Here is an 18,734-nt window from a genome sequence, read left to right as displayed (position 1 = left end):
TCAAATCTACTCATCATACTTTTACTGTGTGATAACAATGATAATCAAATATCAATTTATCTTCTAAAATTTTTTAATATATCAACATTATTGAGCACAATAAATTGAGAAGCTAAGTAAAGGGTAATTTATATTATTATATAACCATCTATTATATACATGCATGAATAGCTCTTTCTTGATAGCACCTTTTATATGAAATACACCCGAGTGCACATAAAGTTAGGTGCACCTATGGATGCATGGTTTTTTACTCATTTGATATATATATATTTACTCATGAGTGACTGTTTATACAAATGAATGAATATTTTCATGACATAATGAGGAAATGATAAAGAACTACATTATCAACAAAAGAAACATTTTTATCAAAAAGTAATGCATGATATAATCCAAATACTTACCATGCAAGTATATGGGGGCTTGTCAATGGTGGTAGTATGCCTCCATTCCTATCATTAATGAAATAACTTATAAATCAACCCAAATCTAATGAATAAATTTTTAAATTTTTGCTAAACAGAGTATGATCTTACCCGCCTTCAGAAGGAGATAACTTGAACCAAACTTTATCGTTCTCCTTTGGTTGCTCTGATGTAATATTCACTATTTCATCTTCATCAGGTAGCTCTAGTTCTGGTACTTGAATCAGTGGTGGTAATTCCGGAATTGGACACAATGAGGTTGCAATATGAGGTTTTGCCATCTTAGGCTGACATCGCTTTCCAATCTTCCTAGCATGCCTAGGGTTTACAGGTTTCTCTTCATTGTCAACTATTTTCTTTGTCTTCCCCTTATTATCTTTTGGATTAAAAGCTACAATTTCTTTACCTTTGCCCTTCGAATCACGAGTAGCTATAACATTCTTCTTGTTAAGATCATAGGATGTTGGTGCTACAATTTCCTTACCTTGGCCCTTCGAATCACGAATAGTACTAACATCATTCTTGTTATGATGATAGGATGTTGGTGCTACAATTATTTCTTTACCTTTGCCCTTCGATTCTAGAATAGTACTAACATCTTTCTTGTTAAGATCACAGGATGTTGGTGCTACAATTTCTTTACCTTTGCCCTTCGAGTCACGAATAGTATTACCATTCTTATTAAAATCAAGCATTATTTGTGCAATCTCTTCATCTGTAGGCAGATTATTTAGGGGCTCCTTCAAATCAGCTTCTCTTATTTTTGTCGCATTTGTAATTTCATCTTCAGCATTTGTAATTACATCTTCAGCATTTGTAATTTCTTTTTCAGCATTGATTTGATAGGTGTCCTGGTTACATGATTACAAGTCAAGATTTTCTTAATTACTGTTTGAAAATTATTCTTAACGTGTTTTTTCATGGAAATTTATGCAATTGGTCTGGAGAACGAGTGTAGTGTGTGGGTGTAAAAGTAGACTAAATAAGAGAGAGTGTAAAAATCTGATTGGGAGAAAGGAAAATGCGTAAAAAAAATGAAGAGAAATAGTGCAAAAAAAATTGTAATAATGTGAGGTAATGCGAGATATGGGGTTTGCCAAAATAAAATTAAGTGAAAGTTAAATGAAATTTAAGCAAACATGCTACATAATGTGGGAATTTTTTAGAACATTACTCACATTCTTCGTAATAGACTCTAGATTGCTTTCATCTTCATCTGGCATAATGAAATTTGGATGTTCGTTTAAGTTAAACAACGGAATTCTTTGTGGTCTTCTATTAGCAATTGTTATATCTCCATCGTTAACCTGCTTAATTATTAATTAGATAACTTAGTAACAAAAATCTTTAGTTAGAGAGAAAGATATTTTTTAAAAATGCATATGTGTGTGTGTGTGTGTGTGTGTGTGTGTGTGTGTGTGTGTGTGTGTGATCTTGAAGGGGAAATGATGAAAGACTAGTGTGAATTAAACCATACATTTCGAATGAGCAATTATCTTGTATAAACGATTTTCACAGGACATGTGTATATCCATTTAAAACTTCTATCGAAACATGTGGATAAAGTTAAGACTATAACTTTAGTTGATTATTAGTCTATGTTCCTTTTAAATTATAAAATCAAAGTTGATTAGTAAAAAATATTTTAATCAACCAAGATTTCAAACTTGATTTGCATCAATTTTGGTAATCAAGTCGATAACACAAATATTTACAAGATGCTTGGGACAAAAGCAATAACACATTAGAGAACATTGAAAGTTTGAAACTCTTAAACTCTTGTATGTATCATCCTACCATAACCCTAAATCCAAGTAAATTTGTTAAATAGACTTGTATTATTTTATTTATTTACTTTTAATATAAATTGGTTAATAGACTAGTATTAAGGTCGTACACAGTTTGGTCTGAACCGTAACCAAACCAAACCAAACCGCATTTAAGCGGTTTGGTTTGGTTTACGGTTTGAAAAAATACAGTTTGGTTTCGATATTTTGGGAAATACGGTTTGCGGTTCGGTTTGGTTTTTCAAAAATTATAAACCAAACCAAACCGTAAACCAGTAAACCGCATTTTAATATTTATGTAATTTTTAAATAAATTAAAATAGTTATTATATATTATAAAAAAAAAATGAAAAATCATTAGAAGACTATACGGTCAGTATACTACTATACTCTATACTCAATCTCAAATATCAATACTTAAAATTCAATAGGTCATATAACTATAATGTAGTATGATGTAATATGAATTATTTTTTTGGACAAATGTATTATGTTTTTTTTCCACTGTTAATTTGTTATGTATTATTTTTATTATGTGTTATTGTGTTAGCACTTAGCACTTGATTAGTTGGTTGTTATTTTTATTAAAAATTTGTAGTAGAATTTAATCCCTTTAGGCTAATTATTTGAACTTTATTATAAATTTATTAATATTTGACAATTTTTAGGAAAAAATATCGTCTTATCATAAACCGCAAACCAAACCGCACCAAACCGCATTATTACGGTTTGGTTTGGTTTGGTTTCAATACTAATATGGTTTGGTTTGGTTTGGAAAATTGACCAAACCGTATTTTGCGGTTTGGTTTGGTTTAGACTCAAACCACACCAAACCAGACCATGTTCACCCCTAACTAGTATTGGCGTATTGGGTAACATACAATTATTTACTTATACTAAGAAAATTGATTTGCATCATATTAAATCAAGCCCCAAAAATAGAGAAAAATATATAATACTTTGTAAGGAAAGTAAGAATAAGATGACAACACTAACTAGATACAGGGTACTAATTAGATGTGAAAAACAAAAACAAACATAATTCATAAATATTACTTTTGATTTATAATATAAACCAAAGGTAACATACTTTGTATACGATCCATTGTAAAAGGTGAGAATCAATTCATACAGGCAAAAATAGAACTAGGACATTTCATGACATGGCAAAAAAACAAGCAAATAAAACTTGTAATAAAAATCATATAATACATTATTGTACCTGATTTTGTTGGAGTATAACGTTCTCTGTTGGAGGGTTTGATGAATATGCTTCATTCTTGTGACAGGATTGTTCACCTTTTTTACTTGGCTCATTGTTGTTAAGCGTTGGAGTACACTTTCTTGCAGTCCTATTAAGCTTTGAACGTTTTCTTGTGGTGTTATTGTGATTTGGTAAACTATTAGTTACCAAGGAAGAAAGTGGTGTTTCTTTTCTTTTCTTTTGCACATTTCGACAAGCTGATAACTTTGAATGCATCTCCTCGTATTTTTGCCTAGCTTAAGCTAATAATTTGTCACACAAAACTTGTAAACTATTGTCAATCCTGTAATTTAAAGACATTGATCATAAAAAATAAGTACATTGCACTACTTTGTATATATATATATATATATATATATATATATATATATATATATATATATATATATATATATATATATATATATATATATATATATATATATATATATATATATATATAATTGTAATTCAAAATAGGATTTTAAAACTATATATGAAGGGGTTTTTTTTTTTATAATCTTGAGTGTAATTATTACAAATATTATAATAATGACAATCATTTTGACAAAATAAACCTATCACATCAAATACCCTTTCACAATTCCATTTTGTTATATAGATTTACTGCGGAGTAGTTTTTTTTTTAAAAAAAAAAAATCAATGATAGTTTGAATTTATAAAACATGTATGTCTTTCCTTAAGAAACAAGCTAAGTAAATACAATCATACTTTAATTCTGTAATTTTCCATCTTAAATTAATTTTCCCGCAAATTAACATCTCACAACATATATATATATATATATATATATATATATATATATATAGAGAGAGAGAGAGAGAGAGAGAGAGAGAGAGAGAGAGTGAGTGAGTGAGAGTGTGTGTGTGTGTGTGTGTTTAGCATTCATGATAAGTTGGGCAAGTAATTTCAAACACACCAAAATGAAAAAATGGGTTAAGGACTTAAGGTTATTGGGCAGATGAGTATAATTTGATATATGTACTATTGTACTCCCTTCATCATAATTTTTTTTGTCACTTTGTTTCTTTACTAATTCAAAATCAAGGATATTGAATTGAATATCTGTAAATTAAAAAAAAAATAAAAAATAATTACTCTTTTTAAAATCTGAGTAATTGTTATCGTCTCTTCTCCATTCAACAAAACAAATTAAATGACTTAATTAAAATTTATCTATACCATTATTATGTTAGAAAGGAGACTACTTTATGACTATTATGAGTAATTGTAGCAAACAATTTTAGGGGACATATCTAATAATAGAGTTAAACAAGCAAGCTAACTTCAAAAAATATAAATGGAATATGGTACCTGATTTTACTAAGAGGTGCGGTACCCAATTCTACCGTTCTACGTTGCACACATGACAAAACTTCAGGTTTTCATCATTTGTAATCTTATCATCATATATACACCTTTTATAAACTGCAAAATAGTTAAGGGAAAGATTAATTATCACTTATAGCACAATCCTTTGTAATAAGAGGGTTATACCTTGCAAATATTATGAAATTTTTACCTTTTCCTTTCTATGCTACAACACAATATAAACCACGCCCTTAAAATTTCATTGTCATAGATCTTATCTAATTCTAGTTAAGGCTAAATTAGATATTTCAATTATTGTCAAATTAGGAGGGTTATACCTTGCAAATTATATGAGAATTTTACCTTTTCCTTTCATGCTACAACACATTCTAAACCACACCCTCAAAATTTAGTTCAACATCCGTCTAATTGCTCAATAAATTAAATGATCATAAATAAAATAAAAGAAATATTACAAGGGGAAAAAAGTATTTAGACTTAACAAACACTATACAATCTAAACCATCAACAAAACTAAAGTAACGTAGAATAATTTGGAGTAGATTATAAGAGATGATAAATATGTGCAACACTTGTAATTAAAGCGAGGAACCTTACACAAAATGAACTCTATTTTACTTATAAACCACAAATCCAAAATAGTTACACATCATGGACACAAGAAAATAGGTTGGACTGTAGTGATATTGTGCATGTGTGGATTATCCACCTCTTACCCAATTCACAGTGAAAGTGCATTAACCAACATAACAATATTGTTGTATATAGCCAAGATTAAGGGGGGGGGGGGGTTGGATTTAATCTATTCTAGCTATTTCCATGCATAAGAAATCAGAATAATTTTGCTTCATACATATCTTATAAATTAAATACAAGTAGATGTAAATTGAAATAAGATATCCTACTACCCCATTAAAATGCCGATCATTTTCTCTCTTTCCCTGTCATCACTTTTCTTCTCCTTCTACCCGTTCCTGGCCTTTTTCTCTCCTATTAAGTCTTATTCAATTAAATCTTAATTATAATTATAGTTTTTAAGGATTATTTTATTTTTAATATCGAAAACTTCTCTGATCATTCTATAGAAAAAATAAAAAACCAAAAGATGCTTGAATCTGATATAAGGAGGGAAAACTCTTTTTTTTTTTTTAAAAAAAAATAATAATAAAATAAAAAACCACACACAAAAGAGCAAAAGTCCACAAAATCAATGAACCCCCGAATTCCAATTTGAGTCGTCGCCATGAATTGATAGTCTGGTGCTCTTGATTCAGGGTAAAACTAGATTTAAGCAATCTTTAACTTTTATGTTTATGAAATTGATTAAGAGAAAAACAATTACCTTAAAATGCTCATCGGTTTTATTGATCGTCAATTTGTAAATTTTACTCCGGCGATTGAAAACCTAAAGTTTTAGATTTTGCTGCTTTTACTTCAATTACCTCTTTGTGTTTTTGGAGAACTTTTGTGAAGAAAAAAGGAGAGAGTTTTTAAGAGAACGATCTATTCACATTCTTATTCCTATGTTTTTATGAATTGATCACACAATTCACGCTATATAAAACATAACGCACACACATGAAAGGAAATGTGTGATTCTCACACTATCAAAATAAGAAAATTAAGATTTGGATTTCAATAATTCAAAAATGAAATCACATATGATTTTAGTACCTTCTTGTGATAATTGCCAACAATTATTAAGATGAAAATTAATGTGTGTAATTAATTTGCACTCTTTAGATACCACTTGCAAAAAATGCCTTACCAGAAGCTCTATTTATCGAAACTCATTCTTTAAATAAAGAAGCAAACTCAAGTTAATTAGAGTACGCATCTTCTTTTAGAAAGCCACCCAAAGACTCCGTCTGTTTTTTCATGAATAATAATTTTCCTTTGTCATTTTCTCCATTTTTTTCTTTGCTATTTTGTTAATAGGTGGAAAACAATTTTTTTTAAAGTGAAAATTGTTTTTATGAAAAAGAAAATGATTTTTTATTCTTTTGTAAAGAAGGTAGACTGTATTGTTCTCTTCAGTCCCCAAAATTTAGGTTTTTTTCATGTATCTTAGAAGACTACGATTGGAATGTCACAAGCTCTTGATCGTCCACATGGAAAACAAAGAATATCCACGTGGTCTGAATATCCTCCTCCAATGAACAAGTTAGTCCCCGAAATAAGATAAATTTAGAGACAAATAGTATAGAAATGTTAAAACATTATATGAGCAAAGCCTCGTTATATATAATAATACAACATATCTCATCAATAATTGACTGAGGTATGTATTTATTCCTCTACAGGATGGCGTGCTCTTATGTTTAATAATCTAAAATAATTAAATACTTCGATTGAATGTCTAATATGCGAGTAATCTCATTTCATGAGCTTTCAAGCCCCATAATTTTGAAAGAACTTCTCGTTGAATTGCCACGTGTAAGGCTCTAATTGGCCATGGGGGCCGAGTTGGATGTCATGTGGTAGTTCTCCTAAGGCCATTTGCTGGCATGTGATTAGTCCACATGGCAGGGTAATTTTACCCAAAACACCGCACTTCATTCTTTATTTCCTCTATCTTTTTCCTCTTTTTTACTTCCATTTCTTTTTTCTCCTTACATTTCCTTAAAATTAGATGAAGAAGGAAGAACACTTTTCAAATCATGCTTCCCATTAACGTAATAGGATCGAGTATCAAGGGTGAGTATAAGACGGGTACCCAAGTAAACCATTATCTTATTAGGATGAATATGGGTATATTCGATCCCTACCTTGTTAAAAGTTTAACCAAACACTTATGAATAATTAAATAGTGTATGTGCGCGCATTAACCACCTTAGTAATAACCAAAAAAAAATGACATAGATGAATTGAATCAATGGTTTGGGTATATGTTTCTTCAAAAAAAAAAAACACAAACTTTTATATGTGGATGGCCACACCATATGGCCAGACACATATTTTTTTTGGGAAAGAATGGTCAAGGTTAGTTGATCGGAGCTTACTCGGTCGTTCAAGGGTTACTCACTCGGTCAGAGGTTATTCGGTCAGTCAGGGGTTACTCGGTCAGTCAAGGTTACTCAAACTTACGACATGATATAGACTATATCAAAGGTAAAGTTCAATCAGTACTATAATATTCAACAATAGTTAGCAAAATTACGACATGATATAGACTAAATTAGTATTAATATAACTCTAAGCTATATTCAAATCATAGAGTAGTTATGAAACAATTTGGGAGTTTAATTAGATTCTAGATAAACATAATAAGATGGACAAATAACGAAAATAGTTTATTGAATTTTATTAACTACTACCTTTTACTTTTAAAATGTTATCAGTGACCACATATACACCATAGCAAATCATTGGATCGAACATATATCTAAGGGCTTGTTATAATTTACTGAACTGTTGAAATAAATTGTTTATGAGAGAAGGAAATTAGGAACTGAATTGAAGTAAATTGAACTTATTAGAGCTTAACTGAATTGAACTGAAATTAAGCTGAAGAGAACAGGCCCTTAGCTGTTATTGTTATCAAATTGGGTACTCTACTTTCAGATTAATTAGATGGACCGGTTTATAGGTTTTCAGGTAATGTCGACAAATTATAACATTTAAGAAAAATAGAGGGAGAATGATGTATGTCATATATCACATGCAAAATTGTCAAATCTTATCAATAACTATCATGATTTTGCCAAAGAAGTATCATTAATCCAATTTCACTGTCATAACTAGATCTTATTTGATTCTAGTTCAGGATAAATTACCATCTCGATCTAGTCTATGCCCATGTACGTAAATTCCATGTAGCTCACCAATAACATTGCCTTTGAAATAAAAATAAAAATTTAAGCATCAATCCATTATGGGACTTTGCTGACAAAGCAATAGATTAGGGACTTCCAGCCAGCAAATAAGTTCAGGGACGTTGAGTAAGCATCTGAGCAATTATTTCAGGGACGATGACTAAGCAAATAGTTTATGGACTTCAACCATTAATGTATCAACAATTAAACATCATTTGAGCAATCTTTTATGTTGAATAAAAAACTAACCATTAACAATTTAAAAGGGCTTATAAATGTTAGAATTTCATTTTAAAAAAAGTTGTTCATCATCCAAAAAAAATTTTGCTTCACAAGAGTGCTTCCATTGCATCAGGAACTCAACTTCAGATACCTAGAAACATTGAAATTCTGCAATTAGTAATCATTGTTATAGCTTTAAGTGCAGATTAACAATGTTTGTTTTTGTTTTTTTTTGCAGGATCTCTTCTTACAGCAGAGGTTCTAGTGGCAGTGGGGGGAGAAGTTGTCATTGTGGTTTACCACTGTCAAGAATAAGGTCATGGACAAGAGATAACCTAGGCATGAAATTTTTGGCATGCCCAGACTATGGTGATGAGACCAACAGAAGGGGCTGCAAGTTTTTTAAGTGGATTGATGAAGAAGATCAGATTAAGTGGTAGAGGAATGTCATCTTAGGGCTACTTGAAGACAGAAAAATTTTGTCTAATGAAGTGAAAGAACTAAAGAAGAGGGTTAACGAGGCTAACACATATGCAAGAAAGATGACCTCAGAGTGTGTTATGCTGAAAATGAAAAAACCTAGGGTTTATTTATGTTTTAAGTGAGAAGTGTGGATAGTTGTTTTCGCAGTTGCTACTTGTTTACTTGGTTGGTATGTTATTAGGAAGCAGGGCAACTAAATGTAATTATATGACTTATGACCTATGATGGAATGTAATTGTATGACTGACAGGGTAAAGTCGTATCCCCTAATCAAAAGTAAATACCTAAGTCCTCTAACTAAAGTAGATAGGGAAGTAGGGTCGATCTCCACAGGGAAACAAGTCTTTTTACTCCTAATTAATTATTATAATCTAAATTATCTAAGTAACCAATATTTATATTTGAGTATGAAACTAAACTACAAAGAATAGGAGTAGGGAGAAAACAATATATAAAAGGATCTAGGGCATAGGTTCGCCAATAAATAATACTCCAGGGTAAAACATAGTAACCAATCATTGACATTGCATAAATAACATGATTAACAGGCTCTCGCGATTTATTAATCAACATAGATCTAACAGGCTCTCGCAATTTACTAGATCTAAGTTCTTATTGAAATTAGCCTTTAATATCAAATTAAAATCTGCTCGATTCATCAATTTAATATTGCTATACTTTTACAAGCCGCAATTGTAAAACATTAAAACAATCCAATAAGAAATTATCATGCAATACCAATAATCAATAATAGTTAATCATCAATGCATCAATTAACCAAATTGTAAAGGGCTCTCGCTACATATTACAATCACACAATTAATTTACCGGTATTAAATCTCATCTCTCGAATCTTGACTTAACCATTTATAAATTAACTTGCCTATTGAAACTAGACCTAAACATTAATTCTCATCTCTCGATTCTTGAATCAATATTGTCAAACTCATGCATAAAAGATAGGCCTAATCTAGTCACAGAGCATTAAATCAATCAATAGGAAATTAATCTAGCATTGATAATCAACAACAATAATTTACCCCTTCATATTATTTATTAGATCCCCATAAACCCTAGAAATTAAACTACTCACACATATTAAAAATTAAACAAATCGAAGCAATAAAATAAGACATGATTAAAGGAATAGAATAAATAACTAAGATTAAGAGAAGAGGAATTCGTTACCAAAATAAATCTGGAATTAAAGGAAGAATTAAGAACAAAAGTTTAGAGAGAATTTAGGAGAGAGAAAAATACTAAGTAGAGAGAGAAAGTCTAAGAAAGAAGATCCAGAGAAGAAGAAGAGAGAGTCATTAAGCGTCCTAAAAACGTACTTAAAACAAAACTAAAAACTACTCCTAATTAGAAACTAATTGCTCGTCAAAAAAACCCTCCCAGAAACACGCGCCCGATCGGGCTAGAGGTCGCCCGATCGGGCCCGCCTTTTTTCTCGCACAGGTCTTCTCACAGCACCGCCCGATCGTGCTAAGCCTCGCACGATCGGGCGCGCCTTGGCTTGCTGCGCATCTTACCCTTGCATGCATCCGCCCGATCGGGCCTATGCTTGCCCGATCGGGCCCGGTCTTCTCCTTTGAGGCTTGGACTTCGATTGGGCTAGATTTCTCGGCCCAATCCATATTTCCTCTCGGGTCTCGAATACATGGTCCAAATGCCTCGTGATCCAAATCACCGAGCCCTTAGTCACCGGCTCGATGGCTCTAGCCGGCCTTGGGCTTCAACGACGGTCGTGTTCCTCCAATGCTCGTAGTTGCTTCATAAAAATCCCGGGAAAATGCTCCAAAGGTGCAATTCCCTGCAAAACTCAACCAAAACTACGAAAACACTGGAAAACACCGATTAGTAATAAAAGTGGCTCTAAAGAGCCAAAAACACTACTAATTACGACCAAGGGACGGGGGTAAAATACTATATAAAATAGACATATCAATGACTTATTTATTATTAATAATAGAAATTAGGTTACCTCAATTGCTCTTGTCTCTAATATGCACTTGCTTTGCCCTACCTAATTGTTGCAAGGCCTGTGTTGACATTGTTTGTGAAGATTGAGATGTTGCTCCTGGTTGTGTTTGTGATAGGGGATAGTCCTGAGAGAAGGAGTATATGGTTTTCTCTCTTGCATAATCAGAGTAAAATGCAGCTCCTCTTGATGGTAGATCTTGGCATTGGTTGAGTAATTAGCTGAAAGTAATGGACCATAAAATTATAGCAATGTAAGGCAAGAATAAATACTTACAGCTGCTTGTCTTTGAAAGCCATTAGGGTAGGTGTATACACCTTTACACCTATATATGTTGTGCATTGGGACTGCGGGAGTATGGTCATTTGGGGTTGCAGTAGTGGTGTTAGGACCAGTGTGGCTTTCCCTCGGTGCATTCCTACATGTCAACTTGTTGTGGTTAGGAACCCCACACAAGCTACATGTCATTTTGACTTCAATCTTCCTTAGCTTGCCCTCTTTAGTAACCTCATCAGTTGAAGGTCTTCTCTTTGTTTTGGGTTTGTTATGCACCTTTTTCAACTCAAGAGCAATACCATTATACTCAGCCGTATGCCATTCCTTTGGACCATTTAGTGGCTCAAGTAGGTGATCATAAGCCTTTGCATATGTGTGTTTCCTAAAATAATCATTCACATATTGCTCTGGTTGGTCCACTTTATTCAAGATGGTCACCACAACATGTTTGCATGGTATGTCACTGACTTGTCATGCATTATAGGAGCAGGTTCTTTCCACCAAATTCACAACATATTTGGTCTGAGTTTCCCCATCCCTCATTCCATAGAAAAATCCACCATACCAATATGCATTCCAACCTCTGGCCTATAGTTTGTGTTTTTTTAGTTGCTATTGGATTCTAGGACATAAAGTGAGATCCCTCTCTTTGATCATGTCCCGTTTCTTGTGTAATGTGTCCATTAGGCTCTCTCTAACGTCTTCTAGCATACTGATAATAGGCTTGTGCCTCCATTTAAGTATATATGCATTAAAAATCTTCACTCATGTTGTTGTCTACACTGTCACAACATGACATAGGTGCGTAGAAAGTCTTGCACCATTTTTTTTTAATTTCTCTTCAACAAATCCTCTGCAGCATCATTAGAAAGCTCCTTCATGACTTGTAATTTTGCCAGAAAATCATTTTCAGTGGTGGACTTGGCAATTATCCAGAATTGCTTTCTAAACTCTAAGATACCACCAAACACCCCCCTAAAGTTACAATATACATGTCTTGCTCATACCTTGCTCCAACCTGTGGAAACACCTCTGCAATTGCAGCAACCAACCCCTTTTGCTGATCTGACATGAATGTATACCCTACTCCTTCATTTGTTCCCAAACCAGCAGCAAGTAGGTAAAGGAACCAACTTCAAGTATCAATGCTCTCAACACCTACTATAGCCCATGCTAAGGGGAACAATTGGTTGTTCCCATCCCTACCAACTGCAACCAATAATTGCTCCCAGTAAGGATCCTTTAAAAATCACCCATCTAATGAGATAAAAGGCCTTCATCCACCTAAAAATCCTTTCCTCAAATGTCAAAACATATGTAAATCCTGTCAGAAACAATCCAATTTAACTTAAGCTTGTCTGTATTTCCCCTGCTGCTTCTTAATGTCTCTGTTGCATACCTAGGAAGCAATGCATATTGCTCCTTGTACTCATCAATAATAAGAGATTTCCCTCTTCTCCTAGCCCTATGAGCCAAGTACCTACTGATCCTAATGCCCCAGTCTAACCATATTGTCTCCATAAGGTCATGCAGCCTCATATAAGGGTTTACTTTGAACTGGGTGTTGTACTGATTTGCAATCCAAGTTGATGACATTTTTTAACCTTGCATGATATGCCACATGTATGCTCACTGAACTGTGATTTCACAGATTTTTTTTTTCCTGTTTATATACTATGAAGCCCATATTCTCCATGGACACCCTTTTGTCCTAATGTTCACAAACTGCTCCCACCTTCATCTTATTATTCTAAATAAAAAAAGGTGAAGTTTCTACCTTGTTCAATTGACATATTCCAAACAGCTTGTTTGAAAGTGGATTGCTTCTCAAAGTTCTGACCAGGATAAAAGAAGAGGGCTTTGTCATTATCGATGGTTTTCTTATGTCCCTTGTCATACCTACTGGTTGGTGGAGCAACTAAATACCCAAAGTCACTGTCATCATTATCTTCATCAGGGGTATCTAGCTCATTAAACCCCTCAATGTCACTCCCTATTTCACCCAACCCCTTGTTTGTAGCTACCTTCCTTAACATATATTACTCTCAATCCAAGCATGCCCCCGTAACGGGTTTCCTAATACTACTCCCTTTTGTTTATTTTTTAGGTACTTTCTACTTCATAGTTTTTTTACCCTTTTCTTTACAAGTTACGACTAGTAGAGGTGTCAATTTAGATGTCTGAGTCGTGTTCGGTAAAACCGGGTTAGAATTGTTCTATCTATAAACTAGAATCATATTAAATTATTGTGTTCATACGAGTCAAAATCTAAATCAGAAATTTTTTGAATCGATTTCTAATTAGGTTGAGTTGGGTGTGGTCTAATGGTCTATAGTTAAAGTACAACCTTACAAAATCTACAATAACTTTCTTTTTTAAACTTGTTAAAAAGCCACCAAAAAAAACCAAGTAAAGTTCATCTCTTACCCTCTTTCCTCTTCACACTACACCCTCACTCTCTCATTCTCTCTCCTCCCTCGCCGGAAAATGGCGAAATCAAACGACCCAACATCACCTCCGCCGCCAACTCCGCCGCCGGCAATCGGCAAGATCGGACCATACACCGTATTCCTGACTCCTCCTCCGACCCCTAAACCCACTTCCGAAGCTCCTCCCGCCGTTATTTCACAACCCCACCAAAAAATCGCCGTCAATTCTCCGCCGCCGGTTCAGCCGCCTCCGGCCAAGTTTGAACCTGCCAGTGACCGCTTCGCTTTCTTCTGGGAAGCCATTGCTAAAGCTCAAAACGGTAACGTTTTTACCCATTTTCCCCTTTTCTTGATTCTTTACTTACTCACTTTATTGTTGCTTCTTTTGGGTATTTTTTTGTTCTTACTTTTTTTCTTTTTTTTTTTTTTGTGAAAATTTAGTTCATGCGAGTGTAGATGAGTACGTGGCGAATTGGTTGGGGTTGGATCAATCGAGATATCAATGGGCATTGAATGATTATTATGAATCTAAAGGAATGGTATGTTTTTTTTTTTTTTTTTTTTTTTTTTTTTTTTTTTTGTTGTTTTCTTTGATTTATTTTTTTTTGAGATTTTATGTAATACACTGATGTTTTTATCTCAATGTTTATAGAAATTTTCATGCATGTGTTACAAACTGTAGTGAATTTGAGGTGTTTTTGTGTTTTGAAGAAATGAACTTAGGTTGTAATCTATTGTCCCAGAATTGCCCAATTCTTAGCTTTACTTGTAGATTTAATCTTGTAGTATGAATGTGTGATTTGTTGTGGGTTTAGAATGTGTCACACAGAAGTAAAGTGATTCCTTTTTTGTTGGTTTTGAGTAAATTGGATATGTTTTCGATTGATAGTTGCTATTTCTTTGTGAGTGTTATGGAGATTGCCTGATTTCTAGTTCTTGACTGCTATTTTGTGTGGAATCGGAAATGGACTCGGCCAGTATAGGTGTGATACGGACACATAAAAGAGTGAAATGTGAAATGAGATGACCATGTCCTGTCTCTATGCCTTTAAGAAATCACACCCATTAATTAATACTAAGTCAAAGATCAAAGGTTTGTTATGCATATAAGACCTTGCATTTGATTGGATCGTGACAAGGTCATCTTTGTTGCTGCTAATTGTGAAAGGTTCTCTTCGTGACTTCATTGAGCTTTAGCAGGTTTGGCAGGGAAAGTAATCAAAGTATAGCCTTCCTAGAAAATCATTAGAATGACGTGTGTTTGTACTTCAACCATAAGAAATTTGGAATTTGTATCTTGTACATAGTGTTTTTTTGGCTGTCAGTGAGAATTGATACTTAGTTAAGCCCTATAGCTCAGCAATGTGGTATTATCTAAAGAGGCATATTTTTTGTGCATAGAGTACATCTAAGGATTTTCATAATTTCAGCCCCCTTGAAGCTAAGAAATGTTGACCTTTAAAGGGAATTAATATTTGAAATGTTGACTCTGAAAGGGAATTAATATCCTGTGTGCACAAATCTCTTTACTCAAATCCCGGATTCTTTAGTCAATGCCTTTTTTTGGCCTAATATAATTAGCCTTGAGAACTTCAATTTCTTTAGAAGCTGAAAGGATGACTAGTGATCAATATCCATGAGACTTGATGATTCCATCATTTCCATGTGTAAAACATTTCTTATGGAGTGACATTAGTGTTAAGGACTTCTCCTGCATTTTGCTCATATACTGTCCCTGCTACTAAAGTATGATAAGGATATTATTGTCTTGTGAATTAGCACTTCACTTCAATAAGTATTGGTGGCTTCAAGTGGACTGTAAAACATTAGGTGTAGGGCTAACTTTATAATGAGGAAGATATGTTGGACTTAAATAATATAGTTCATATCAATGCAATGCCCAACTTGACTTGCTTTTTTGACTGTTAATGTGGAACTCATTGCAACTGCTTCAAGCCTTGAAGGGTGGGCTCTAGATACAAGATGTTACGTTTGAGGCTCAGTTAAAGCTCGTTCTAGTCAATAATCCAGTTGTTTTGCCACCGTTATGTCATTGGCTTACAGAGTTTAATTTGGGAGGGAATGCACAGGGTGACTACGAGATGTAGATCTGAAATTGTGACACTTTTCTTGACTTTTGGTGTTAATTTTAAGCAATCATGTCGTAATAATAAAATATGATCACATTCTAATTGGATGAACATGAATCTTTCTAATTTCATTGTTAGCTTTTGTTAGTGAAGGTTTTTTAAAACAAAGTTCTGTATTTGTTTGTATTCTATTCCATTCATTATGCCACTGTTTATTTTCTTTTTCTGTAATTACCCTCAATATATTTCAAATGAGCTATAAAAAGTAGTATAGTTAAAAACTTATATTTCAGTAAACAGTAATTTCTGTTTTGCATTTGGTAAACTAGCAGTTCTCAAGTAGCTTCTAGCTTTTTGAATGTATCAAATGTCATATAGGCTAGATCTATGTTATTTGAATTGTAGCACATATTGGTGCTTGTATACTTGTTATTGAAATAAATTTGTTCTTGGATTTATTTCTCTAATTAGTTTACGGAAAAGAGTGGGCACACGCACACCTCATTCTACTCTATAGTCTATACCAACCACCACTTATTAGTAGATTGACTACTTACATCTACCATGGGTTAATTGTACTCTCTTTTTACTAATCTATTCTTTATCAAACACCTCATTGTATTTGACATGTTTTTTCCCCTTTAAAAAGATTTTTAGTTTTGGTTGCTGCAAATATTGATCAAGTGTTAGATACTTCTTTGGCCCCTTGTCACTTCCAGTGAAAGTTTTTCCCCTTAATCAATTGCGTTTCTTTTTTACACTTTTCATCATAAGCTTATTGAAGTGTGATTGTTGCATTTCTCAAATGCTGGTAGAGATTATCTCTGTGGTGCATTTCTCTACGGTTTGAAGATTTGAACTTGAAAGAAATTATCACATTACACTGTAGAATGTACCTAAATCTTGGTAAAGGCTTTTACATGTGGATTACAGAGAATGTATATTCTGAGAGAGAATGTTGTCTGATTTACTGGCTAGAAATATCTAAATTCTAAGATGCTGTGCTACATGGAAACGGTTATAGAATTATGTCCAAAGTATAGAGGTACCTGTTTTTGAAATGCGTGCAATTTTCTCATAGTTAAAATACCATGAACCATGACCCATAAGGTTACCTGGAGTAATATGTAATGTGAAGAGACCACGTAGCATAGTTAATATACTTGAGATTCAGTTGAAGAAAAACAAAGTTGTGCTACACTGGTTTTCCGTCTATTTGACCACCAATCAACTTCAGTTAGTTGTATAATTAGCTTGTCAGAGGTATTAATTGCATTACTATGTCATGACTCATGAACTGTATTTTATGAATTGCTGCTACAGGGGTTGGCATCTAACTAATACAAAGTAGTAATTTTTGGTATCATTGGGCAGAACTTAACACCGTCACAAGCAACTGCTGTATATAAACACTAAAATTTGGGAATTGTTTGTAGGAGAAGGGAGATGTTCTGACAAAAGAAGTTTCAAGCAAGAGACCAACTGTTTAAACTTGTGATGTATTGCAGGTATAAAATATTGATTATAAAAACCCCTTGTGTATTTCATTGCTCTGGTTTGTGAATCCCTGAGTCCCTCACTTGTTTACGGTTCTTGCAGGAATCATATATAGAATGAGGGTTTGTACACCCTTTCAATTGTAATATATACTAAGTACAGATGGTATTGGTTGAATCTGACGGGAATTAGGGAGTCGTGTCTGAAATGAAGGTTTACGGCTTTATCCTGCATAATATCTCATGTAAGCGCAGGGTGTGGTGATTCCTCAAGTGCCAAATCTGCCTGTTGATGTCTCTGGTCACCATGTATTCTTTTTGTATCATTTTGATTTGCTGTAACCATCATGTTCTCTTCAAGTTATTGCTTACATTCATATTATCATCTAAATATGTAACTGTTCCTTTAATATTCGAATGTCCTACTGATGCTTTTACATCCTGGTATTTAAAGCTCTTTCAATAATCTACTTATGCTTAGATGGAAATCAACGTGTACCAACTAACTTCAATTGGATTTCACAAATTGCAACACATCTTACAAAACGCCCTATTTTCTGACCACAAAAAATGTCCTGTTTCCAATATAATAAATGTGAATATATTGATTGGGAGAGGAAGCATACTGATGACTTTGTGGAAATTAGTTGCTGCTTACAAATAAAGACGAGCATACTTATAATCTCTTTCGGAGTTATCGACATCATGAACGAAACTGCAATTAGTTGTGTTCTCTTCACCTTATATACTACGTAAATTTATTGCATGACTCGGACCTCGGGGTGATGTCAAAATCTGCTAAGGTTACAGTTGCTTTACCCAATCAATTGGGACTAATCTAGCAGTTAAGTGAGCCACACTATGCCCGGATCTGTTTACATGGTTGCATGGTTCAAAGTCATCTCCCATAAAGCAAAAACCTTCGAAGACTCCTTGCCACTGTGACACCAAGTCTAGCAGTAAGATCTTCCACCATATCATCAGAGCCCCCTTCTCTCGTCGCATCGCCACCACTAGCACCCTTCCAACACCATCTTTTATAATCATCTATGAACTTATATCTCCTAACCCTAAAAATATTCAATAATTTTTTCATGGACGTTTATGGTGATAAAATAAACACCTGAT

At 33.5% G+C, this 18,734-nt stretch overlaps 1 protein-coding gene across 1 annotated transcript; it reads left to right on the top strand.

Annotated features, from left to right (window-relative positions):
- The first annotated feature begins 13,986 nt into the window (after window positions 1-13,986).
- LOC145634175 (uncharacterized) lies at window positions 13,987-18,072 on the top strand. The gene is made up of 4 exons (XM_081685590.1): window positions 13,987-14,340; window positions 14,462-14,559; window positions 17,547-17,618; window positions 17,710-18,072. The coding sequence occupies exons 1-3, from the start codon at window positions 14,079-14,081 to the stop codon at window positions 17,598-17,600; spliced, it is 414 nt and encodes a 137-aa protein (XP_081541716.1). The 5' UTR covers window positions 13,987-14,078; the 3' UTR covers window positions 17,601-17,618; window positions 17,710-18,072.
- The last annotated feature ends 662 nt before the right edge of the window (window positions 18,073-18,734 follow it).

This window comes from Chenopodium album, chromosome 6 (genome assembly GCF_948465745.1).
Source record: "Chenopodium album chromosome 6, dcCheAlbu1.1, whole genome shotgun sequence".
In the NCBI taxonomy this organism is placed as follows: domain Eukaryota; kingdom Viridiplantae; phylum Streptophyta; class Magnoliopsida; order Caryophyllales; family Amaranthaceae; genus Chenopodium; species Chenopodium album.
Note: the sequence above shows the minus strand (reverse complement) of the source record. Positions and strands in the feature narration are given on the sequence as shown.

Coding starts and splice junctions, on each gene's coding strand:
- LOC145634175 (XM_081685590.1), top strand. CDS start 14,079: ATGGCGAAATCAAACGACCCAACATCACCTCCGCCGCCAACTCCGCCG. Junction 14,341..14,461: donor CATTGCTAAAGCTCAAAACG/GTAACGTTTTTA, acceptor GTGAAAATTTAG/TTCATGCGAGTGTAGATGAG. Junction 14,560..17,546: donor ATTATGAATCTAAAGGAATG/GTATGTTTTTTT, acceptor AATTGTTTGTAG/GAGAAGGGAGATGTTCTGAC.